The sequence below is a fragment of the Botryllus schlosseri genome, chromosome 4 (assembly GCF_051294905.1).
Source record: "Botryllus schlosseri isolate E-star chromosome 4, Bs_hap1, whole genome shotgun sequence".
NCBI classification, from domain to species: domain Eukaryota; kingdom Metazoa; phylum Chordata; class Ascidiacea; order Stolidobranchia; family Styelidae; genus Botryllus; species Botryllus schlosseri.
Genome location: NC_137239.1, coordinates 17,273,773 through 17,299,223, shown reverse-complemented (window position 1 = coordinate 17,299,223; position 25,451 = coordinate 17,273,773). Strand labels below are relative to the sequence as shown.

The following is a 25,451-nucleotide window of genomic DNA, read 5'->3' as shown; positions in this document are numbered from 1 at the left end:
ATGACCCTATGATGGTATTGTGCAGGCTATTACGTGGATACGTGGGCGTGTGTAAACATGTGAATAGTAAAAGCGCCCCAAACTACCGTTACATGAAAAAAGATCGAGCGCACTCGACCATGACGGGGTATACCCACCTTAGTACAGCCAAATGATCCCATGTCGTACCGGGAATAGCCGAGGTGGTGGTACATCATTCTCACAAAATGTACTTTGGAACGCGTGTGAAATCGACATCGTCCGCTACTCGACTGACGCAAGTCGCCACTGCAGTCCCTCTCTGTGTATACACAATGTGCTGAGCACTGCAGATCCAGACGAGACTACGCATTCTGGCGAGGTTATCGAGATAGCTGGAGCGATTTACAACACATGCTACATTTACTTCAAACGGAATGACAAAATATGGTTTTGGAGTACTCAAGTAGTTTTAAGGGAATGTCAGTAATCGTGATATCGCTTTCTATCCTAATTATAAAAAAGTAGGTCCCCATAAAACTGTCGAGCTCAAGCACGTTGGTAACTGTGATAGTAGACAAAACTGACTCGAGTACCTCAGAAATAGTGACTGTATTTCGTTGCTGACCACGCGCCTGCTTATTCACACCGACTGACTCTCCTAGTAAGCAACTGCGCCCCCGTCATCTTCTTATTGCTCAAATAATTTTACAATTCACGAAATCCAATCTCATTTGTCGATAGTTTTATCAGCACAAAAGTCACAGTTACACAAGTCTCGTAAATAGGTGTCGATACACTACAATCGTTTTATCGCCACTATTCAACTCATAGCCCGATCACACGACTGACGTTTCCGCAGATCAATTTTTGACGTTTGATCAACTCTTGAATGGTTATGGGGTTTCTAATCACAGGGCGATTGAGATTCGGGTGTGTCTTTTCGATACGTTGCGCAAACTCGATACCTTTCGTTCGGAGTACGTATTCACACTGCGGAAACCATTTTGTATGTTCTGTCCAAACCTCGTCTTCACGGTCCCAACGAAGCCCGCCGTCACAGTAAAAGCATTTGGTTCTGTCCGAATCAATGTAGTAAAACCCCGCTTTTGCTAACTGTTCAACACTAGCTCTAATTTTATTCGGTTCCCAGCCCTTGTCGAACGTTGCGATTCTTTTTGACAACGACGACATGAGAGGATTCACGGGGTTAAGACAAGGAAATAGTTGCTCAAGACATCGCTTTTCGTCCTCGGAGGGTTCCTCTGGTTCTTGCAGATGTAAAGTGAGACGTCGTATTTTGTCGTCAAGCAACTTATCCAAATTGTCTCGTTCGTACTCGGTTAACGCCACATTCCCCGAATCGTCGCCACGTGCGAAACAACAATCCGGGCGATACGTCAAGTGTATTTCAGATACATCGTCTGTAGGCCTCCAATTGCGTAGAACGCCGGAGCAGTTGAAGCACTGCGTTCTGTCCAGGTCACCGAGGTAGAATAAACCTTGTTTTGCCAACTCGCCGACCGCCCGTGGTATGGGATAGCTGGGCCATTTCTCAAAGGTTTCGCGACGCTTCGACTCCTTTCGCAAGTCGAGATTCCTAACCCGATACTCGTGCTCTTGATCAACGATATTCGCAAAGTTGATGTTGGCGTTTCCAACGGCTTTACACTGTCTCAATAAACTTTTGAAATTCGATTTCACAATAGGTATGTTCAACGCGTCTCGTACACAATTCGCGTCATGACGCCGTGCACTCGACCCGGTCCATCTTTCTAGGTACACACTGCATCCAAAGCATTTGATTTTGTCTTCAAATCCTAGCCAGTAGTATCCCTCAGACGCTAAATCGGTGCGTGTTGCGTATGATACTTTAGAGAATTTGGCGAACGTGGCGAGTCTGTATAATTCAGTGCGGTGTGAACCGGAAGCGATATACACTCGTTTCTGTCCGGGCGGATCAGAGTATCTCCCCATTGACGTTATGCCAAGCTCTTTCATAAACATGGAGTACTAAGACAGAGCTTTTTGTGTCTAAACCTGTACCATAGCTCACACATATATATTCCTAGTTTATCCTTGCGAGCTCTATCGCTTACTGGTTAGTTGTACTTTTATGTGTGATTGACAACCGTTAGCTGTCGCTATTGCACCATTTCTATATGTGTTATACCAGGAGCGGTCAACTTCTGCAGTCCGCGGGGCGTGTATAGCATAATTAGGTACTTGGTGGTGCGAATTGCTGAATCGATACATTATTCGACCACCGATCAGCATATGCCAGGAATAAATCGTATTCAATCAATGTATTTTAACAACAGCAATGTCAATGCAAAGCCGTATCTCGCCGATATTAACGAGGACAAAGTGGATTTGAGAACAGTATTTTTATACAGGCACCGCCATGTCTGCTTCTCTCTCACGGTGCAATACTTGAATAAGATTTCATAGTGGTCTATAAGCCCGATACTCTAAATTGACAGAGATATCAATTCAATAAAGTTGTTTTCTAACGACATTACAGAGAACAACGCGTACCAGTAAACACAAACCGAATTGTCCCACTGTTGCGTCAATTCACCGCCGACTCAGTATGAGACACTCTCGACCAGCGAATGTACATTAGGCAACCGAAACAGGTGACCTTGCGAAGGGGGTTGTTTTCGATAACACCGATACGGCAACTTAATTCTTTCTACTGACAATGTGATGGAGAGCGGCTTAATTCATCAGATAAAGACTGGAGGCAACAATAACTAGCAAACACAAATCTGATGGCCACACCGACATTAACAGGTATTCGATAGACCCGAAAATACCAACGTCACCCAACTGCTGTAATGACACGGGTACGATGCGGGGTACGAAGCATTTTGAACGGTGTTGCTCAGTCGCGGTTCTTGGCCTTCCAAGACCTCTGTTAGTATCAGTCTATCTCACTGTTTGGAGTGCCAATGCCAAACGTCGTAATAGTGATCACTCGGTCATGTGTAGAATATAGAAATTGACGCCTGGCCTATTTGCAAGACCTCATGGCTTTGGCAAACTTATTGAAGCGGAAATTCACAAAGTCACTAGCGTACGTGCTTTCATGCCTTTGAATGTTTGTTATCATCGAGTCTGGTCATAAATAGACATGGGGACAAATTTGATGCGTTCAGCACAATATACGTTTACCACATCTCATTCCGGACCGTAACCGATCGTTTACCGCACCCTCTATATGGCAAACGTCGCTTTTGCTCATAGGTAAGCCGATGATCTGTGAAAACACATGCGCTAACGTGCCATTTCGTTATTCCTTCAACGTCACATGGCCGCCTATATGAAGGTTTTTTGAGTGCCCACCAATACAGTGTTGAAACGTGATCCATAGGGACCCCACTGCGTGCTATACGCCTAAATAAATATGTTTACTCGAGTATACACCTGGTGTGGAGCAGTGAAGTGGATGCAGAAAGTAAATTAGACAACGCAAACCAGTTGACAACGTCGATTAATATACGAGGGTTGATAAATTTTGTCAAGTGACTTTTGAATGGATGTTATTTGTTTGTTGTTTGATGGATAAGATTGTATTCATTCATAAACTACTAATATACTTCTTGTGGTGCTAAACCTGATTATACAGATGAATCAGACAGTATTCCGCCAATTGGGACTAGTTGCCCGTCGTCGTGATTGATCTCCTAGTTCGCGGTGGTAACAAAAAATGTATAACACAAAGTGTAAATCGTACAATAGCGACAACTAACTGTTGTCAGTCGTCCACAACAATACAGCTAACCAGTAATCCATAGAGCTTTCAAGAATAAACTAGGGGTATAAGCGGTTAGCCCTAACTTATCGTTCAACAACTGATTAATCCTATTTCGTCACGACGGGGCTCGGCAGTTGTAGCCTGTACGATATAGTAAATCAATCTCAAAATCTAATGCAATCCTAACCCAGCAAAATTTCACAATACGTTTTTTTTCTAAATCCTAATCAATGCTCATCTCTGGCGTATACGTACAAGTTTTGTCAAAGCAACAGATTGATGGAGCGTGGCTGACATTTATTGCGACACTCGATCACAGCTTCTTCCGGTGGAATTTTTCGAACGGTAAATCCAAGGCTAGGTCGAGGGGGTCAAACAGCATTTCTCTCACGGTAGCACTCCGCCGAGTTAATACGTCCATAGTATGATATTTTTCGCAACTATGTTTTGTTGGGGGTGATGAGGATATTTTGCGGTACACGTTTTTCACAGGTTGCAAGTTACGATTGGGGAAGACGTTTTTTATATTTATACCGCTAATTTCATTAGATTGACTAGAAAACAATGTCATTTCTTCTGACTTGACTACCGAAATACCCGTCAATTACTTGCGTTGTGTGAGTTAGCTAAATAAAAGGTCACTCACCGAAATCGATCAGACCGACATTTCGCGTTATTCGTGGTGTTTTTTGTTATTTTAAGCTGAAAATAAGGATAAAATTACAAAAAAGGAAGATATTTGGGTGAAGGCTGTACATATTTGGGAAAAGGAGGAGGACTTTGGTAGCCCTATAAATATAAGGATCGATGTGAACATCAAATGTATCGCATTGCTGTCAACCCGCTCGAATATGCGATTTTAGTCAAACAGGAGAGTGACGACTGACACCGTTTGTGTCACACTCGATTAATCACAGCTGGTTTGTGTACATCACACCGATATTACAAGCATTCGAACGACGAGTGATGACCGTTGAGTTTGCCGACAGTTAAGATGTTATCGTTGTGTGATGGATAAGATTTTGTCAATATACTTCCTGTGGTGCTAAACCCTACTGCAATAACAACATATGTACAGACAAATCAAACAGAATTCCGACAATGGTTCGATACAAAGTTTCACTGTACGCAAATGAATATGCAACGAAACCCCGCATATCGTGTAATGACAGCAGAACCATTTTGTCTGGACGGGGGTGGTCACGAATCGCTTCCGGACCCCCCGAATTTCATCGGTTTTGAGTGAAGTCGGGACTGGATACGGCGACGTATCTTTGAGAGTCAGATTTATACTAGATTTTGTCCTCACAACATGAGGGGGAATAACAGGACTTTGCGTACCAGCCTGGATTTACCCCAATTCGCAGTGCAAACAGCCTTTCGGTACACCCAATAACGCGCGTACACCCCTCCAAACACATAGTTACGGGGTATGACGGGGACCCGGAAACTCGGGGCATAGCTTATTAGTAATTTTATGCGATCATTTTTTGTTACCACCGCGAACTAGGAGATCAATCACGACGACGGGCAACTAGTCCCAATTGGCGGAATACTGTCTGATTCATCTGTATAATCAGGTTTAGCACCACAAGAAGTATATTAGTAGTTTATGAATGAATACAATCTTATCCATCAAACAACAAACAAATAACATCCATTCAAAAGTCACTTGACAAAATTTATCAACCCTCGTATATTAATCGACGTTGTCAACTGGTTTGCGTTGTCTAATTTACTTTCTGCATCCACTTCACTGCTCCACACCAGGTGTATACTCGAGTAAACATATTTATTTAGGCGTATAGCACGCAGTGGGGTCCCTATGGATCACGTTTCAACACTGTATTGGTGGGCACTCAAAAAACCTTCATATAGGCGGCCATGTGACGTTGAAGGAATAACGAAATGGCACGTTAGCGCATGTGTTTTCACAGATCATCGGCTTACCTATGAGCAAAAGCGACGTTTGCCATATAGAGGGTGCGGTAAACGATCGGTTACGGTCCGGAATGAGATGTGGTAAACGTATATTGTGCTGAACGCATCAAATTTGTCCCCATGTCTATTTATGACCAGACTCGATGATAACAAACATTCAAAGGCATGAAAGCACGTACGCTAGTGACTTTGTGAATTTCCGCTTCAATAAGTTTGCCAAAGCCATGAGGTCTTGCAAATAGGCCAGGCGTCAATTTCTATATTCTACACATGACCGAGTGATCACTATTACGACGTTTGGCATTGGCACTCCAAACAGTGAGATAGACTGATACTAACAGAGGTCTTGGAAGGCCAAGAACCGCGACTGAGCAACACCGTTCAAAATGCTTCGTACCCCGCATCGTACCCGTGTCATTACAGCAGTTGGGTGACGTTGGTATTTTCGGGTCTATCGAATACCTGTTAATGTCGGTGTGGCCATCAGATTTGTGTTTGCTAGTTATTGTTGCCTCCAGTCTTTATCTGATGAATTAAGCCGCTCTCCATCACATTGTCAGTAGAAAGAATTAAGTTGCCGTATCGGTGTTATCGAAAACAACCCCCTTCGCAAGGTCACCTGTTTCGGTTGCCTAATGTACATTCGCTGGTCGAGAGTGTCTCATACTGAGTCGGCGGTGAATTGACGCAACAGTGGGACAATTCGGTTTGTGTTTACTGGTACGCGTTGTTCTCTGTAATGTCGTTAGAAAACAACTTTATTGAATTGATATCTCTGTCAATTTAGAGTATCGGGCTTATAGACCACTATGAAATCTTATTCAAGTATTGCACCGTGAGAGAGAAGCAGACATGGCGGTGCCTGTATAAAAATACTGTTCTCAAATCCACTTTGTCCTCGTTAATATCGGCGAGATACGGCTTTGCATTGACATTGCTGTTGTTAAAATACATTGATTGAATACGATTTATTCCTGGCATATGCTGATCGGTGGTCGAATAATGTATCGATTCAGCAATTCGCACCACCAAGTACCTAATTATGCTATACACGCCCCGCGGACTGCAGAAGTTGACCGCTCCTGGTATAACACATATAGAAATGGTGCAATAGCGACAGCTAACGGTTGTCAATCACACATAAAAGTACAACTAACCAGTAAGCGATAGAGCTCGCAAGGATAAACTAGGAATATATATGTGTGAGCTATGGTACAGGTTTAGACACAAAAAGCTCTGTCTTAGTACTCCATGTTTATGAAAGAGCTTGGCATAACGTCAATGGGGAGATACTCTGATCCGCCCGGACAGAAACGAGTGTATATCGCTTCCGGTTCACACCGCACTGAATTATACAGACTCGCCACGTTCGCCAAATTCTCTAAAGTATCATACGCAACACGCACCGATTTAGCGTCTGAGGGATACTACTGGCTAGGATTTGAAGACAAAATCAAATGCTTTGGATGCAGTGTGTACCTAGAAAGATGGACCGGGTCGAGTGCACGGCGTCATGACGCGAATTGTGTACGAGACGCGTTGAACATACCTATTGTGAAATCGAATTTCAAAAGTTTATTGAGACAGTGTAAAGCCGTTGGAAACGCCAACATCAACTTTGCGAATATCGTTGATCAAGAGCACGAGTATCGGGTTAGGAATCTCGACTTGCGAAAGGAGTCGAAGCGTCGCGAAACCTTTGAGAAATGGCCCAGCTATCCCATACCACGGGCGGTCGGCGAGTTGGCAAAACAAGGTTTATTCTACCTCGGTGACCTGGACAGAACGCAGTGCTTCAACTGCTCCGGCGTTCTACGCAATTGGAGGCCTACAGACGATGTATCTGAAATACACTTGACGTATCGCCCGGATTGTTGTTTCGCACGTGGCGACGATTCGGGGAATGTGGCGTTAACCGAGTACGAACGAGACAATTTGGATAAGTTGCTTGACGACAAAATACGACGTCTCACTTTACATCTGCAAGAACCAGAGGAACCCTCCGAGGACGAAAAGCGATGTCTTGAGCAACTATTTCCTTGTCTTAACCCCGTGAATCCTCTCATGTCGTCGTTGTCAAAAAGAATCGCAACGTTCGACAAGGGCTGGGAACCGAATAAAATTAGAGCTAGTGTTGAACAGTTAGCAAAAGCGGGGTTTTACTACATTGATTCGGACAGAACCAAATGCTTTTACTGTGACGGCGGGCTTCGTTGGGACCGTGAAGACGAGGTTTGGACAGAACATGCAAAATGATTTCCGCAGTGTGAATACGTACTCCGAACGAAAGGTATCGAGTTTGCGCAACGTATCGAAAAGACACACCCGAATCTCAATCGCCCTGTGATTAGAAACCCCATAACCATTCAAGAGTTGATCAAACGTCAAAAATTGATCTGCGGAAACGTCAGTCGTGTGATCGGGCTATGAGTTGAATAGTGGCGATAAAACGATTGTAGTGTATCGACACCTATTTACGAGACTTGTGTAACTGTGACTTTTGTGCTGATAAAACTATCGACAAATGAGATTGGATTTCGTGAATTGTAAAATTATTTGAGCAATAAGAAGATGACGGGGGCGCAGTTGCTTACTAGGAGAGTCAGTCGGTGTGAATAAGCAGGCGCGTGGTCAGCAACGAAATACAGTCACTATTTCTGAGGTACTCGAGTCAGTTTTGTCTACTATCACAGTTACCAACGTGCTTGAGCTCGACAGTTTTATGGGGACCTACTTTTTTATAATTAGGATAGAAAGCGATATCACGATTACTGACATTCCCTTAAAACTACTTGAGTACTCCAAAACCATATTTTGTCATTCCGTTTGAAGTAAATGTAGCATGTGTTGTAAATCGCTCCAGCTATCTCGATAACCTCGCCAGAATGCGTAGTCTCGTCTGGATCTGCAGTGCTCAGCACATTGTGTATACACAGAGAGGGACTGCAGTGGCGACTTGCGTCAGTCGAGTAGCGGACGATGTCGATTTCACACGCGTTCCAAAGTACATTTTGTGAGAATGATGTACCACCACCTCGGCTATTCCCGGTACGACATGGGATCATTTGGCTGTACTAAGGTGGGTATACCCCGTCATGGTCGAGTGCGCTCGATCTTTTTTCATGTAACGGTAGTTTGGGGCGCTTTTACTATTCACATGTTTACACACGCCCACGTATCCACGTAATAGCCTGCACAATACCATCATAGGGTCATTTTTCCGATTTGGCTACGTAAATACCCGACTTTTCGTAATCTAGGCCCACATTTTGCGTTACTCGTGGTGTTTTTTTGGAAATGTTGAGCTAACAAGGAGGACAAACTGACAGAAAGAGAGTACATTTAGGTGAATTGGGTGACATATCTGGGAAATGGAGGACATATGCTCCCCTAAATGAGGCCGCATGGTAACCCCATTAAAATAGGAGGGTCGACGGGGACATCAAGTATATCGCACTGTGTTGCTGTCAACCCGAAAACGCGAGTTTTGTCATGTTGCAGATTGATGACTGACAGCGATTGTGTCACGCTCGATTGATCACAGCTGATTTACGTACATCACACCACATCGTTGACCGTTGACCGCATGATGAACGGTAAAGTTATTGTCATCGTTGTGTGATTTTTACCAATATACTCCTTGAGGTGCCAAATCTGATCGCACTAATAACACCTGTACAGACGAACCAAACAGAATTCCGCCAAAGGGTCGATACCAAGTCTCCTTGTACGTAAATTATTATACAACGGCACCTATATTACAGCAGAACAATCTTGTCTGGACGGGGGAGGTCACGAAACATCTCCGGACCCGGCGCAGATTTCATCAGTTTTCAGCGAAGCCAGTCTGGATGCGGCCAAATGGCCTTGAGAGTCGGATTTATGCTGTATTTTACCCTCACAACATGTGGAAATAACAGGACTTTACGAGCCAGGCGGATTTTTTGGACTTTGATTTAGCAACCCGAGTCAGGGTGGAGTCAGATTTCGAAATCTCCCCGCTCATCTTCACACCTCACCGAAAGAAGGCTAGATTGCCTCACGTGATCTGGCACAATTCATCCTCATTATTGCACCACCGCATACAAAGCTTCGCTGTACGCAAATTAATGTACAACGACACTCCCCTTACAGCAGTGTCTTTGAGAGTTGGATTTATGTTACATTTTACCCAGCCTAATATATGGAGAAACCAGTACTTTACGTGCCAGTCGGATTTTTTGGACTTTGATTTGGCAACCCTAGTCGCGTTTGATTCCGATTTCGAAATCTCCCACTCATCTTTACACCTCGCCGAAAGCAGGCTATAGATCGCATCACGTATGATCTGTCGCAATTCATTCCCATTATTGCACCACCGAGCGCGTTTCAGCCAAATAAGGTCAGTCCGCTGATCCCCGATGAAGCGAGCTACCCGGATTCGTCACTATACCACTGAATCTGACATCGTACTCGCAGTTACCGAGTTCGAACGGGAAATGCGAGGCTCGAAGACGTGACACAGCAATTCTCTGATGGTAACACTCCGCCCGAATTAATATATCCGTAGTATGATGCTGCAAATATGACATAACATGTGTTGGGGATATGTTACGGTACACGTGAGCACAACTGATTGTCTGCAGCGAAATTAGTCGAATTCGAACGACAGCGTGTGGCTGCCGAAGCAATAGTTCCTTAGTATGATATTGTGAATATGCTTGGAGGTGTTGGTATAACAAGTGTTGAGAATATGTTACGGTACACGCGAACACAACTGATTGTCTATAGCGAAATGAGTCGCTCTCGAACGACAAGTGTGTGGTGAGCTCGCGATCGATATATATCGTACATACGGGTGAAGCATTAGTTCGCCAACTGATCGATTCAAGTTGTACATCGTGTACAGCATACAAAAATAATATGCCGCGGTAAATTATATATCATTTACAGACACCGGCATGATTACGCTTGACCAGACGTGAAGCAGTAAAAGAACCCATCATAAATACATTGTTTGGTTGGGACTGTCTGTCCTAAGACGCTAGAAAGCGGTAAAGGTGTGGAACAGTAGTTGTTGCTTGCACCAATTACTACAATACCGGAAATTAACACGTTGATGCGAGTCAAATTGAGAATGAGCTATTTCTTTAATTACTTATTATATTCTAAGTGTTACTTTATTTAAGTTAATCTATGTCGGGGGCTCCTAATACCTATTTCTAATACACGACATTCTGGTTCTCGATATGACTCAAAATGACACACATACTTATAACCAGGACAGATCATTTCTCCTTACTATTTAAATCGACAACAAAGCAAGAGCAAGTACGACAGTATGGAACAGACTAAAAGCGTCACTATGCACAGCCGAACGTATAGACACCTAAAACACGCACCAGGATCTCACCGATCAGGAGAAAACTTTATTGACGTCACGACCGGCAATTATTCCTATGCCCCCACCGTACACGAAATCGAGTCAATCGCGAAACGACAAGTCAACCAGGGTGGTTTGACAGGCAATTATTCCCAAAGCCCCGTCACGAAATTGGACCACAAAACGATAGGTAAGTGCGATTTGTCGGGAGGCGACTATTACCAAGCCCAGTCGCGTACGACCGAAGTCAGCTGTAGTTTCGTGTCCTTGTCCAGAGGTCAAGCGAGGCAGATTAAATCATGAGTGGAAAAGTACAAGTAGAATTACTAATCAATAAAATGTAATAAATAATACACAAGTCTCGTGTCCAGAAGTCAGGCGAGGTAGAATCAGGAGTGGAAAAGTACAAGTAGAATGACTCCAGTCTGAGTACAAAGGTCAATCCAGATTCTTTGTTCGTTTTCTCTCTAATTATTCCCCTTTTTTAATTGCCGCACAGTCAGAAGGGAAATCCCCTCGAGTATTGCTGCAGAATTGAGAATGAGCTAATTCTTTCACTATCTTTTATATTCATAATTCTTGTTTGTTTAAGTTAAATCGTGTTTTGGCACGTCGTGCACATTTATCTTACTACTCGTACTATTACTACTTTTACAACTCGTCACTTAGTCTTATACGTAATATGCAATTGTTTTTGAAGTAAGATGAAACAGCCATCAATATTGACAATGTTTGTAGTTTGTGGTGAACGAATCAAATATGTACAAATTCTTTTGATTGTTCTGCAGGAAAAATATGATTCCGTCACTGCAACAGGAACACTTCGGATAACAGTAAGGCGGTCTTGCGTAAGTTTGTGGCGAAGTATATATCGAACCCTTCTCGCCATTCAGTTGCGGGCGTTGGATGGTTTCTCGGCACAAAAACACGGCGATTGCTACGAACTGACCGTGACAAGCGGTAAAATAAAACATCGTTGCAAAGGACGTCGGCCGGCGAACAGCGGTACGGTAAAATGGAGTACGGAGCAAATTACATTTCCCCAAATACATCAGGAGTACATTGACTTGAAAGTAAGGAAGTGTACCGAATCATTACCATACGATTTTTTACAAATCAATTTTCAGCTTGTACAGATAAAAGTCTTCGGAAAACTTGTAGTCGTTGGTCGGGCGAAGTTACAAGCGAGGACTCTTGTAGCGTTTGGCGAACGTGTGAGATTCATAAAACTTCTTCGTATAGCCGAGTCTTTACACTTATTGAATTGCAAAATCTCCAGGAGTCGGCAATTTGCTTCGGTGATCACAAACGCATCAGATTAAAAATACAACACCGATGGACGTATGTATTCAATCCGATAACAGCTGTGATGAACTTTCGAACACTTGCATTCCTTTACAGACCCTTCGATTTTCACGATGTGCCCAGGAAATGCACGGAGTCAACGACAAGGCTTTCCGTGAAGAGGTTAACTATATGGTCCTTTAATCCATTGACACGGATTTACCCGATAACAAAACTACTCATTTTTCAGATTTTGGGTTATGTAATGTAAAGTATCGCGGTAGCTAAATGTATTTCCAAAAAATAGCACCAATTCGTAGTGTGAAATGTGTGATTAATCATTTTTAGGTAGTGGCGAAGATGCACCTTGGACTTTTGAAAGTAGCCACCCTCGATCGACTGTTTGGTATACTGCTACCGTCATTTTCTACGTCGCTTTGAAGTAGTGTTGAAATGTCTTGGAAATAGTGTTTCCCATACCTGTAATGAAGTATAAATTTAACGAAAGTGTTACTTCTATTTCTACTGGAGTACCATGATATCTATAGTTTGACGGCCTCTGCTGAAAATTGATGCTTCAAAACGAAATCATTTGACTTCACTACGCCTGGATCAGTACATTGTCACGGGCTTTATGAAAATAACTCGCGGACCAGTGTGAGCACACCTGACGTGTTGGCTATGACCAGACTAACCAAAATACTGTCTTGTTAATTGCATAATTGCATCAGTATTCGATGTTCAGCAATTGATAGATTAAAATTGCTTTCAGTGAGGAAGATCTTGGACATGTGAAACGTAACACGGAATCAAGCACTGACAGCGTAACTTTTGTGCTTTTATTTGTAGCATTACATGTTTCTGATAAATTTCAAACAAAATTTAGATGTTATCGTCGCTGGTCGGAGAAAATGAGATCATGGAACAGGCGTTTCTGCAAAAATTAAGGGAAAGTTTGCAAACGCAAAAGTCACCGATGGAATCTACGAGAAATACTCACATCGAGGTATAGAGTGAGGTCATATGTGTTTTTCGATATGTGATATTCTGCCTTTCCTTTAACAGAGTAACGATGATTGCAGCGATAGTGACTTGAAATGGGCGGAAGCCGTGATCATATCGTATGTTCTCGATATTGTGATGGATGACATACGTGGGAGATATCCAGAAACCAAAGTTTTGGAAATTATGCTAATGGATATAATCGAAGACCTGGAGGTTTGAGTAGGCTACTTCTACGATTACACAATATTGAGCGAAAACACTTCTTAGCTATGCTTGCAGACGCATTCCGCGTACCGTTACTCCGTCTATAGGCCAAGCCAACTGTGCAAGCATAGTCAGAAAATAGTTTTATAGTTTAGTTCTAATGGACATTGGAGATGGTGTCATGTTGTCTGATGTTCTCATGTTGTCATCGCTACAGTGCGGAGAATAGTCAGTGGGTGGGGTTGGGGGGTCGAAACACCTCCCATTTTGAACATTTACTGATGTTCACGTGCCGTAGTTGCCACATTATAACTCAGTAATGTCGTGGCGAACGAGACCTAACGGTGCTACTCTTTTTCTTCTTTCAATAAATAATAATAATAATAACAACCTTCTATATTAAGCGTTGTACTTCACTTGATCAACGACCAGCACTCCACGAAATCAAATTTGAGCTGGAAACGGATTTGGATTCGCAGGAAAAAATCGAAGAACTGTCCAGATATGATATAGAAAGATACAGGTAAGTCAAATATCATTGTGGCGAGAATGAGACTGCTGTGATGGAGGACATATGTAGCCTACCATGGTTCGTAACAGTTTAGATATAAATTTGTATACTCGCGATGCAGCGAATGTTTTTTCTTCAAGAGCGTCTGAGGATGAAATTATTTACCTGAAAGGTGCTAAACACATCGTTCATGACAGACTATGATACCGTGAATCACACTGCTGGGTGATATTGAATTCCATCGAAATCCGCTTGTTTTAAACAGAGACTATCTGAGCGTTTTCCCAATTTTGAAGTTCTCAAAGTAGGCCTACGGCTAGCCTAGTTAGGCTACGTAGTGCAGTGCTTGCTCAACTAGATGCGTTTACACTGATATTCGCCACGATGAGCAGTTTTTGACCTCAACTTGCCTTCTATATACGTTCTAGATCTAGATTTTGTCAGGTGGAAAGTAGCGTTAGGATACATTTGGATCGTTTTCATGGGTATATATTGTGATCGAATTCAAATCGGTTTGGCATGCCTAGAAAATCGCTAACTCTACTGGTATTTTACTATCGTTAGTGACTACTGTTGACGACTCTACTTTGAATGTTTTCTTATATAATACTCCTATACTTTGAAAGTATACAGCCTACCCTTGAAATTTATCAGAAAAATGGCCTCACAATTCTCGAGAATTTTCTTCGACGAAACGAAAGTTTCCGGCTATTGTGCAATAATCGCCCACCTGAGATGCTCGCTGAGTTACTTGAAGGTTTGATGTGACTTTACCAACCCAATGTCAATGTTACTGGTGTAACCATGCGTGTAATGTATGTAAAGAATATTGGGCGTGGTGGGCCGATGAAAGTTAAGGAGTTGAAAGCACTACACCGCCTGTACACCCAAGGAAAGTCATTGGAGACTATCAGAGAGTTCATACTAAATCCAGACCAGAACATTGAAGGTGAGGAATATAGCCTAGGCCTATATTTAAAATGCTGAACCCGACTGGACGACTGGAATTGTGCAATTGATTTTTTCAGTCGTTTGCATTGTTTCAAATAAGTAGGTAATTAATGGCGAGATCGGTACTGATAAAAATATACAAATTATGAGAATATCAATTTTCAAGTTATTTCAAATCAAAGCGATCAAACGTCTAAGACAGGGGTGGCCAGCCCGTCAAAGGTAATTTTCGAAATTAGGTATAGTATCAGAAATGAACGAATTCACAAAGATATGCTGTATAAATTTTATCAGCTGGTCTTCCAATTTGAACCTGTAGCCTATATAGGAACACGTCCTGTGCAACAACAGAGGTAGCAAACTTTCTATAACCACCCTAAGATTCTTTGCGTGGTCACTGGTCAGTGCTAAGGACACTTTTGTTGGCCACAGACCTGCCAGTATTTGCAAAAAGACGTACTTTACTGGAATTTTGGAGATCTTGCTGCGATGGCGACGTCAATCTGTATGTGAATGCAAAAATTCTACGTCTGGAATTCGAGGCGGAGTTTAGCAGAGAAGTGAAACGAAGACATCCCGATGTCGTAGATAAAAGTGGGTAGGCTATACTTCCGTGATTGTAATTTCATCAGTGGCACGAATGGCTTGATTAAAAATGAACTGCGTCGCTTGACACCCCGTCTGTCGTTCAATGTTCCAGTATTTCCCGAGATAATATCAAGAATCACTGGGGATGCTTTGCATGATTACACGGATTATAACGTCAGCGTCTTCCAACTAATACAATTCTGTGAAGAACTTGCTGGGGAAGCGAACAAAGTGGAGGATCTCACCAAATGTGTGGATAAGTTGGCGTTGGAAAGTACGTTTCATACGCATGACTAGGATAAGGAGTCAACACGCATCAAGGCTGCTATCGTGATTAGTTCAGTTTATCAGAGCGGTCCCTAACCAATAGTGCGGAGCGGATCGACAAATTCTCTGGTCCTGCTCCGATCCGGTTTGCCAATTCTCTGGTCCGGCTCCGGCCGTATCAGGAAAAAGTACCGATCCGGCTCCGATCTGGTTCCGGCCAAAAATGAAAAAGTCCTGCCGGAAATCCGGCCCGTGAATTTAAAAATATGGCTCGTTTCTGTCGTCCCTGGTTTTATGTAGGCCAGGGATATATAGAACTCTATAGTTCCGCATGTCCCTGATGAAGGCTATATAAACTCATGGCCTAGTCTACTTCAGACCATGTCTATCAGATCTAGACGACGTAATATCTGATTTCTCGAAGCCAAGTCAAATGTCGATGTCAAATATATCCGATATGAGTTCTGATGTTGATGATGATGATCGTTGAATCGCGATTCTGGATGTGAGTCTGCTCTATGAGCGTATTTAAATTATTTAATAAAAATTTTGAAATTTAAGCTTAGCACATTACTAGGACTTGTTGCTTTACCGCCGTTTGGTTTCACAATTTATAACGCCTTTCCGAAGTACTCCGTAGAGTTGACTATTCGTAGGATCATAGCCGTAAAGGCTATATGGTAGGTTAGTGAAACATTGGACCGATAGCAAACGAGAAAGCGTGGATGAAGTCTGTTGCGATGTCATTACCCGAAATGTTTAGGTTACCGCGCCATGTGCCCATAAACAAGATGCATTCATTTTAATATGCATTCTATATTACCGCGAGGAATATTAATCGCAATAACATACGAATCACCGCTATTTACTTGATACGAAAGAGAGGCCTTTATGACGTAAGCATATTTCAGTGAATTCATAGTAGAGGCACATTCCGGTAATTTACCGGCTGTTGATGCTGACTGCAGTTGTATATATCGGAAAGTGATATACTATTCCCACGATATGGAGGGAATAAAGACTTACCGTTTCGCCAAACACACCAGTTTCTTTCAACGTGACAACCCGCAAGAGTACGAAAAGCTATATGAAGAGCTCGGGATAATCGGCGAAATCTCGTACGACGACGATATGTCCGAAGACGACGAGGTTTCCACAGACGCGTCGCCCCGCACGCCGGATATAAAACGTCCTAATTTTACAATGAAATGTCATACGCCGCGCAAAGCTCGCCGTCCCAGGCGATTGAATTCCGAAAGCGCGTTCCGGGCCCCGACTACCGGTAACACCGGGTTATTCAAGTTTTGCAGCAGGCGTTCGTCCAAACATTTTAACCGACCTTCATTGTCAAGTGAGTATATATTAGGTGAATAACATTGCATTAACAAGATCCGATACACCAGAAGTAAAGGGTTCCGTACCCATACCTAGCCTACCGGTATACGCTTTGGCCTATGGTAAGATTTGTACGGTATATATATGTGTGTTTCATGTAAGTTTGTTGGAGTACTGGTGTCTAGTAAAAAGTATCGGTCGTGGAAGGGGTGCTTGACAGGCAATGCTCGCATCACAGGCCTAACTTTCGCGATCTGACCTGGTATGTGCTGTGAAAAATCACGATTCCAATACAAGTCATTCCCTAGTGATAAGGCTTGCTGCATTCGTTATAGTTGATTCTCTCTTTGATAGCTAGTGCACAGTATTCAAATATCACAGTGTTGCACCAAGATCTATAATTACGTGGAAGGTTCAATCTGTCTGGTGAAAAACACTGATAGTAGACATATGCCTGGTTAAGTTATGAAATTCAGATTTAGACAGGTCTATTATAGACGCAGCAGTATAGTAGATAAATACCTTGTTGGTAGCCGGCACGATCATACTATCAACCAGGAGTTGTCATTCACAGCACTGAGTCTACTTGCAGTATTTGAATAGATTCGTTATTTGTTCGCGATGTATGAATTCGTAGAACCCTTTAGCGTTGATCTAGGAGGCACATATTTCCAAGCCTTTTGTTACAGTACTATCGCTTCCGTACGAAGTGGTGTTTCACATCTTCGAATTTCTCGACCTAAAGGCACTGAGCAGATGTCAGCTGGTTTGCAAATTCTGGAACAGCATAGCGTGAGTGTTTGACGCAGGTTACTACGCGAGTCTCCGCGAATTTCACCAGCAATCAGATCGACAGGTCGTGTCCGGACTTGTGGAAAAGATTAAACTTTCGGTACCGGGACCTCAGCGTGACGGATTTGCAGAGATTTTTGCATAATCGCGCCGTGGCCGTGTGCCTCAACGCTGCGATTATACGCAACGACAGCCGGAGCGGGATACGGAGCGTCAACTGTTGTTCCCACGGCGTCGGCAGTGTTCCGGCGTTTTCCTCGGCATATCATGATAGGTAGGGGTGAATTTTACCTTACCGCTTACAGAGCACATACGCACTTGTTCCAACTGGATTACTTAGTATTGGTGCGTGTCCAAATCCATTCACTTTTTCTCTGGATTCATTGTCGCATAAGCACTCCCATTAAACTGGGTGCAGAAATCCGTACCGATGTCAGACGGATTGAATTCCTTCAAATCGAAAATGGTCAAAGTCGTCAGTATTGCTACGAGTAGGAGTAAAGTCGTAAATTTTTATACTCAATTGCAAGTACGGTACACAATTACAAGCGATTTCCAAGACGTGTCAAAACTACTTTAAGTGGAGGTATAAAATTTCAATCTTGCTCAGTAAGTTGTTTCTAAGAGCCGATTCGGTCGAGGTGTCGCATAGTTTATATTCGGTTGCCATGACACTAGGACAGAAATGGTATTATTTACAGTTCCAGCCCAATGCGAGACCCGTTTTCTCGGGTATACCACTACCAAGTACAGCACCTCGACTTCACCAACGCTGACATCCACTCGACCGCACTATGCCTGATACTGACGCGATGCAACAGCCTGGTGAATCTCAGTCTGGAAAACCTGTCGGTCAGCCCTCGCGTGCTGGGGTATGCGTTTTGAGTTTCCGCGAGATGTACATCTGTTGAGATATGTCTGATCGTTTTTATTACAGCTGTCTGGCGGCTTGTCGAACCCTGGTGAGGTTGAATCTGTCGCTATGTAGGGATATGACTGTGAGCGGTCTTGCCGAGACGCTGGAGGCTTTGGACGGGCTTGTGGAATTGAACTTGGGCTGGTCGTCGGTGTGCAAGTACCCGCCCGACGCGGTATGTGATAAGCCTGGTGTAAATTACCATAACAGTCTAAACACCTTGAATTCCTAAACAACAACAATACCGCATAGAAGGATGTCTATAATCCCGGAAATTTAAGATGAGGTGGCCGGTGAAGTAGTAGGCTACTTCTACCTTTTCGGCTTTGCCTAGCTGCGTTATTCAAGTTGTTATGATTGAAGACTACTTCTACTTGACAGCCTTTAGTCATTTGGGTAAAACTATTCCCAGAATACTTCACTTTATTTACTCGGAAATCGCTACTCTGCTTTCGATCGCCTAACTTATAGTTATACGATCTGACGCAAGAAACTTCGCTGTCAGCCCACGGGAACATAGTATAACTCTGAAATTTCGAACTTTTTATGCACCAAAAAGTCATGAATTTGGCCAATATCTCCTAAAGTGCTGCAGTCAGGAATTCGCAAATGCGTGCAAATGATGTAGCTCTAAGAGTTTACCATCTGACACAGGAAATTTCGCTGTCAACTCACGGGAACCTAGAGAAAACTCGGAAATTTTGAAATTTTTGTTTACCAGAAAGTCTTGAATTTGGCCAATATCTCCTAAAGTACTGTAGTCAGGAATTCGCAAATGCGTGTAAACGATGTAACTATTGAAAAAGTATGTCTCGACCAAATCTACTTCTACTGTATCGCGGTAACTGGATATATCGTCAGTCGCGCAGTTATGTCTTGAAATTTCGAAAGTTTACCCACCTCATATTATCTGCTAAAAGTGCGCGACCCCACGAGCGAATATACGTTACTGTACTGAAGAGTATACGTTTCATATCTGAGTTTCATATTAGAGTTTCTACTCCTAATTGAAGTAGTTTTTACATGTCTTTGAAATCGCTACGTCTTCTTGTAATATAGGGAAGAAATTTACGGCGTTGTTTCTATCGAGTAGCGACAATGACCACTTTACCCCCTCATGGTCACGCGTTCAGATCTTCGCCAGCCTTCCGCGCGGTTTGACGCATCTGAACATCGCCGGTTTCCGAGACACGCTGGCCGACCGGCACATAGCCGACATGGTGTCCAGATGCCGGCGCCTGCAGGATTTGGACGTGAGCGATTCGAATCACATCACGTCGCACGCGGTCGACATGATCGTGCAGGGCTGGTCGAACTGCTTGCGGGGGATTAATCTGAGCCGGTGCTACTCCGTGACGCCAAACTGTTACCTGTAAGTTGGGATTGCTGTATGTATAATGTATATATTGTATATATATTATAAGGGGATATTTTTATGGTCGTAGTGTCTACTCACATTTTTTAAAGCTTTTTACTTGATTGGAATTCGTGACTGAAGTGTGTCGTTATTTCGTCTCCTTCCAGGGAGATTGCCGCTGGAGAATTCTAATCAAGGCTGGCATTTTCTCTTTACAGGAACTTTCTGAACATGCCTTTTCTGCATTTCCTGGACGTGTTCGGCGTGATGGACGACGCGTCGGTGGGCGCGCTGTCGGAAGCGCTGCCGCGCGTCAACGTCAGCCTGCGTCCGTTCAGCGCCATGGCCAGGCCGGCGCCGGGATTCAGCCTGCAGAAGTACTGCAAGGAATCCACGATATGGGGGAATTACGTCAAGTTGTGACGCGGGACGCTGGGATTGGTTGATTGCTCTCGGATTCTTTGTTATTGTCTCGTTTCTGGTTATGGATCGATGCGATTTTACATTTTATGTCATCAGAGATTTTACGGCTATGAATTACCGGGATTATTAGTTGCGTTTAGGGATGCCGTGAAGCTTTGGGGGTTACGGTTCTTGTGAATCCATACTATTATGAAAGGTTCTCTGCTAACCTAGGTCTGGACAGAATCGAGTAGCTGAGTGATTCGAATTTGAAACACGCCGAGTCGAGTACCACTCATTATGACGTGATGTAAGATATGTCAAATATGTAACTTTTATGCGTCACAAAGAATATAACGCGAGTTCTACATCACAAATCGCATTATACCCAGAGGTGGTCAGTAACGAAGTACTTCTACTTTTTCGAAGTACTCAAGTAGTTTTCTTCTAATTCTGGTACTTAGTCAAGTAGATCTGATTTTCGCTACTTCTACTTCGTAATATTTGGTGATCTACATACTTACTTTTCGCTATTTTCAGTTTGTCAAGTTTGTCTGTTTCCAGTTAAACTGTTGCTAAACCCACTTTTTATTACTCTGTTTGGTGATATCGAATGGTTCGCATTTATAATATGCTAATTTTCCTCACTTATAACAGTTACTGGTAGCATTTTCAAGTATTAGTACCGATAGACAAAATAATTATAGTGTGATAACTTTACTATTCTTCGAAATTACAATAAAATGCCTGTCTTGGTAGACCCAGTCTAGAGTCATATGACTTGGTCCGAGATTCGGACTCCGAGTCATGCGGAATGACTCAAGTACAAGTCGAGTCAATACACAAATTGACTCGAGTCGAGTCGAGTCATTTTTCATTTAAACAAAAAAATGACTCGAGTCAAGTCGAGCCACCAAAAATCGTGACTCGAGTCGAGTCATGACTCGAGTCATTACAACCCTGACTAAAGGCATGAAATACAAGTTCCACTTTTAGAAGTAGTATTTACATTTTACTTTTAATTCCCAGCATCATATACTTTGAGTTATAATTAATATCAGTTCTTTTTTCTGGATGACATACATGTTGAAGTATAAAAGCAAGTGTAGTAATGCCTTAAATTTCCGGAAAATATATCGAAAATTGGATACCTGTTGGTATGCATCAATATGAATCAAGCTTCGTCACCTTTTGCATAGCTCAATTTGCACCTTTTTACAATCCATGTGAACGAATTAGGATCGTTTTCACAACTACTTACTTGAGTACTTTTAAAGTCAATGAATTCTACTTCAAGTAGTTTTAGGTTGCTTATGGAAGAAGTACTTCTACTCGTACCTGAGTAGATTTTTTCGTCGCTACTTCTACTTCTACTTGAGTACCTTTCTTGACTACTTTGACCACCTCTGAAACAAAATCGATACAGAGTCACAATTTTGCGTGTCGTAGTGGTCGGAAATGGAGTCTCGTACCAATTTGAGTTACTCGCCAGCTCCCGTCCCAATATTATGCTCTATAGATCGCAGGGTTGTAACCAAGTCACCAGGCTCCGATTCACTAGTCAATCTCACTTATATTGTTTTGACTCGAGTCATTTGCAAATGACCACCGAGTCCAAGTCAGCGAACAGAGGGTCGAGTCCAAGTCATTGTGTTGACTTCTCAGTTTCCAGTTAAAAAGTCTTTTCAAACCCACTTTTTATAACTCTGTTTGGTGATATCAAATGGTTCGCATTTATAATATATTAATTTTCCTCAGTTTTAGCAGTTTCTTGTCGCATTTTCAAGTACCAGTACCAATATACAAAATCCCAATGGTGATGGTTACATTATTATTCTTCGAAATTACAATGAAATGTCGGTCTTGACTGTCTGAGTCTCGAGTCATATGACTTGGTTCGGGTCATGCGCAATGACTCGAGTCCAAGTCGAGTCTATACACAGATTGATTCGACTCGAGTCGAGTCATCTCCGTATTTTGAGAAAATGACTCGAGTCAAGTCGAGGCATCAGAAAATCGTGACCCGAATCGGACTCGAGTTATTACAACCCTGAATCGTCCGAATAATAGGATTAGCGACTTTTTTATGGATGATTGCGTAACTTATAGAGGCGTAGGGCCGAAACAGCACTCTTCGTCAGCCCTCCAACAAACGCTGGTCTTGGGTCCCCCATAGTGTGATCAACCTAACTTCAGTGGGGGGGGGGGGTTGCCCCGATAGACCTTACCGTCAGTATACACGGGGTGCGGCAGTTACGGTACTGGGCGTAGCCAAGTGACTACAACGTCAAATATCCTCACAAGTTTTAGACACTGTGTTGGAAGATTTCAGTCCTTTTCTGTATTTCTACTATTCCTATGGTTTGTAAGACATTTTGATTTTGAAGTCACTTTACCACTTTTCATTTCTAGATAACAATAACCCGCAAGTCGTAGGCTATTTGTAATTTATAGGACATCTTCGTCTTTATGTCGTTAGCAACTGATGATTTCATAACAGGAGGCAGGCATAACCTTTAGCTACACAATAATACAATCCCTATATAACATCTAACATATAATCTCAGCACCGAAGTAGATCTACCTATCGCTACTACATTGGTGCCAATATAGCTCCTCTAAATCACCCTACGCACTTGCTTTTGTAGTGTTTCTAACATCAGCATTGAGATCCCACAACAAGGATCTAATTCTAATCGCCATAAAGAAAGTAGGGGCACTGCTTGCACTCAGAACAAGCAATCTATGTGCGTTGGCTCATTTACTTCTCAGTCAAGATAACGAAATTCAATCGGCGGCAGCGGCACACATCATTCACATTGCCAATCAAGGTTCACTGCGCGATAAAGTAAGTTGATTTTTGTTATTTAGAGGTGCAACACTCACTAGGCTATAATGACCCATGAGCACTATTACTACGCTGAGGCTATGGCTAGGGATGGTGTCAACGTGAGGTTCACGTTCGCGTTCTGTGTGTGAACCTCGGAGATTTAGAGGTTCGCGTTCACAACAGAACCTTGGTAGGTTCTGCACTGTGAACCTTTTTCATATATTACAATTTTCACTTCATTATAACATCTTTGGTTCATATTAATTGCATTTCAACTGCGGGCCACTCTATGCATGGCGCTGGCAGCATTAAAAATCAACACTATAAACGAGCATGCACGACAATCTCAAACGTTTTACTTGCTTTGTAACAAATGTTTGCTCGAAATATTCAGCTTTCCGTTTGTGAATATTTAGTGTCTCTCTGCTGTGAGTTTGACCAGCGATCACACATCACGAGCGAAATACTTAGTCAGCGAATGATGCTTATTCAACCAATCAATGAGATTGATATCGTCTTCTGATGCAAAAAAGCTAGCAGGGGTACGGGGCAATGACTTCATATCTTTACTGCATCACGAGAACCAAATCATTGTGATTGAGGTGTTGTCTACTGCTGTAAAACTTGTTAATGGGGTAATATCGGTAGCAAGTATAGAAACCAGTTTTACACTCTGCTCAATATCAATGTAGCGATAGGCTACTCAGACGCCGAATACATTGTCCGGTCTGGCCTAGACCGTTAAGGCGTAATTATAATCCCTGGTAAGTCCTCGTCGAAATTGTTGGCAGAGCGACGGAAGATATTGATTTTATAGGAGTATTATATCCTTTGATTGCCTCAGTTGAAACATTTAGTGACGTTTAAAAGGCCAACATGTACTTCTGCATTGTGACATGATGTGGCCCGAGTCGTCGCTAGGTATCGTGTACGTTAATATAGGCTATCACTTCATTGAAAGATAGGGTTGGAATTAGCAATATGACACCACGTGACGTCATGAGGTTCACGTTCGTGTTCACACAGAACCTTTCAAAAAGGTTCGCGTTCACACGAACCTGAACCTTTCAGAGGTTCACACCATCCCTAGCTATGGCTATGCAGGCCAACGACTTCTGTAGACTCGGGGATTATTATTGCTGTAGCTGGAGCAACATGGACTTGCGTTCAAGCTTCATCATCTATAATTGTATAATACGACGCCGTTGCAGGCTCTCATCGGGCTGGTCGAGCTGTTGGAGTCAACACTGAAAAGGGATAGACAAAGTGCTTGTATAGCACTGGGCTTCCTACGAACCAAGGAATGCATTCCTCAACTGTCGTACCTCGTACAAAGCGATGATGACGTCGATGTGAGAGATGCGGCTGCGCAAGCGCTTGAAACCTTTGGTCAGTATGGCAAATTTCTGCGAAGATGCACATTGCACAATGCACACAATATGTGTAGCTGCATGTCAACATATAATGCGCCAGTGCACCATACCTTGAAATCAGTAATCTTTTCAGGCGAAGAGGGTCAATTTGCACTGGATTTCATAACATCAACTTTGCTGGCGCAAACGATGACCCAAAAGGCAAGCTACAAATCATCCACAAGATTAGGAACAGCTTTGTGAATACTGAATACGACTCGCATTTTTCGCACTGCACCTACTGTTGCTGTGTTTCTCTGCATAATCATAGTGTATTAATCATTGCATTGCAACCAGTATAGCTACTATTCAATCATGTTTGCTGCAGTGCGCGAGAATAGCAGAATATATCAATTAGGTCCGGGAATACTCTATTATGATTCTAAGCGCGCTTGCATCAGCAGTCCAATCTTGAGTGGCAAAACCACAATATTCCTATCGTGGTGTTATCGAAATCTTCGAATGTCTTATACCTTTTCGTTCTTGCTCAACATACACGCATTGACCACTTTCATACTAAATTCGACATCGCAATACTGTGATATGTTCTGAAACGATGAACGTCCTACGAACGAA

General features: G+C 42.8%; 2 protein-coding genes across 4 annotated transcripts in view; both read left to right on the top strand.

The window, feature by feature from the left end:
• LOC145437144 (uncharacterized) overlaps positions 1 to 25,191 on the top strand; it is a 36,902-nt gene extending 11,711 nt beyond the window's left edge. For 2 of the 3 annotated variants that reach the window (XM_080314314.1, XM_080314313.1), the window contains exons 7-21: positions 11,810 to 11,854; positions 11,915 to 12,094; positions 12,149 to 12,235; positions 12,301 to 12,362; positions 12,423 to 12,488; positions 13,078 to 13,129; positions 13,192 to 13,311; positions 13,371 to 13,523; positions 13,919 to 14,037; positions 14,680 to 14,782; positions 14,851 to 14,974; positions 15,409 to 15,570; positions 15,677 to 15,838; positions 23,282 to 23,481; positions 24,675 to 25,191. In XM_080314314.1, the coding sequence (XP_080170440.1) occupies positions 11,810 to 11,854; positions 11,915 to 12,094; positions 12,149 to 12,235; positions 12,301 to 12,362; positions 12,423 to 12,488; positions 13,078 to 13,129; positions 13,192 to 13,311; positions 13,371 to 13,523; positions 13,919 to 14,037; positions 14,680 to 14,782; positions 14,851 to 14,974; positions 15,409 to 15,570; positions 15,677 to 15,838; positions 23,282 to 23,481; positions 24,675 to 25,079 (2,040 nt within the window). In that variant the 3' untranslated portion in view covers positions 25,080 to 25,191. The remainder of the gene's footprint in view (positions 1 to 11,809; positions 11,855 to 11,914; positions 12,095 to 12,148; positions 12,236 to 12,300; positions 12,363 to 12,422; positions 12,489 to 13,077; positions 13,130 to 13,191; positions 13,312 to 13,370; positions 13,524 to 13,918; positions 14,038 to 14,679; positions 14,783 to 14,850; positions 14,975 to 15,408; positions 15,571 to 15,676; positions 15,839 to 23,281; positions 23,482 to 24,674) is intronic. The other variant, XM_080314315.1, reaches the window with a different exon arrangement.
• On the top strand, positions 15,920 to 20,768 carry LOC145437146 (S-phase kinase-associated protein 2-like). The gene is made up of 7 exons (XM_080314316.1): positions 15,920 to 17,182; positions 17,856 to 17,958; positions 18,023 to 18,232; positions 18,660 to 18,830; positions 18,896 to 19,049; positions 20,008 to 20,246; positions 20,450 to 20,768. The coding sequence occupies exons 1-7, from the start codon at positions 16,837 to 16,839 to the stop codon at positions 20,652 to 20,654; spliced, it is 1,428 nt and encodes a 475-aa protein (XP_080170442.1). The 5' UTR covers positions 15,920 to 16,836; the 3' UTR covers positions 20,655 to 20,768.
• Positions 25,192 to 25,451: the final 260 nt, after the last annotated feature.

Coding starts and splice junctions, on each gene's coding strand:
- LOC145437146 (XM_080314316.1), top strand. CDS start 16,837: ATGGAGGGAATAAAGACTTACCGTTTCGCCAAACACACCAGTTTCTTT. Junction 17,183..17,855: donor TAACCGACCTTCATTGTCAA/GTGAGTATATAT, acceptor CTTTTGTTACAG/TACTATCGCTTCCGTACGAA. Junction 19,050..20,007: donor GCAAGTACCCGCCCGACGCG/GTATGTGATAAG, acceptor TCACGCGTTCAG/ATCTTCGCCAGCCTTCCGCG.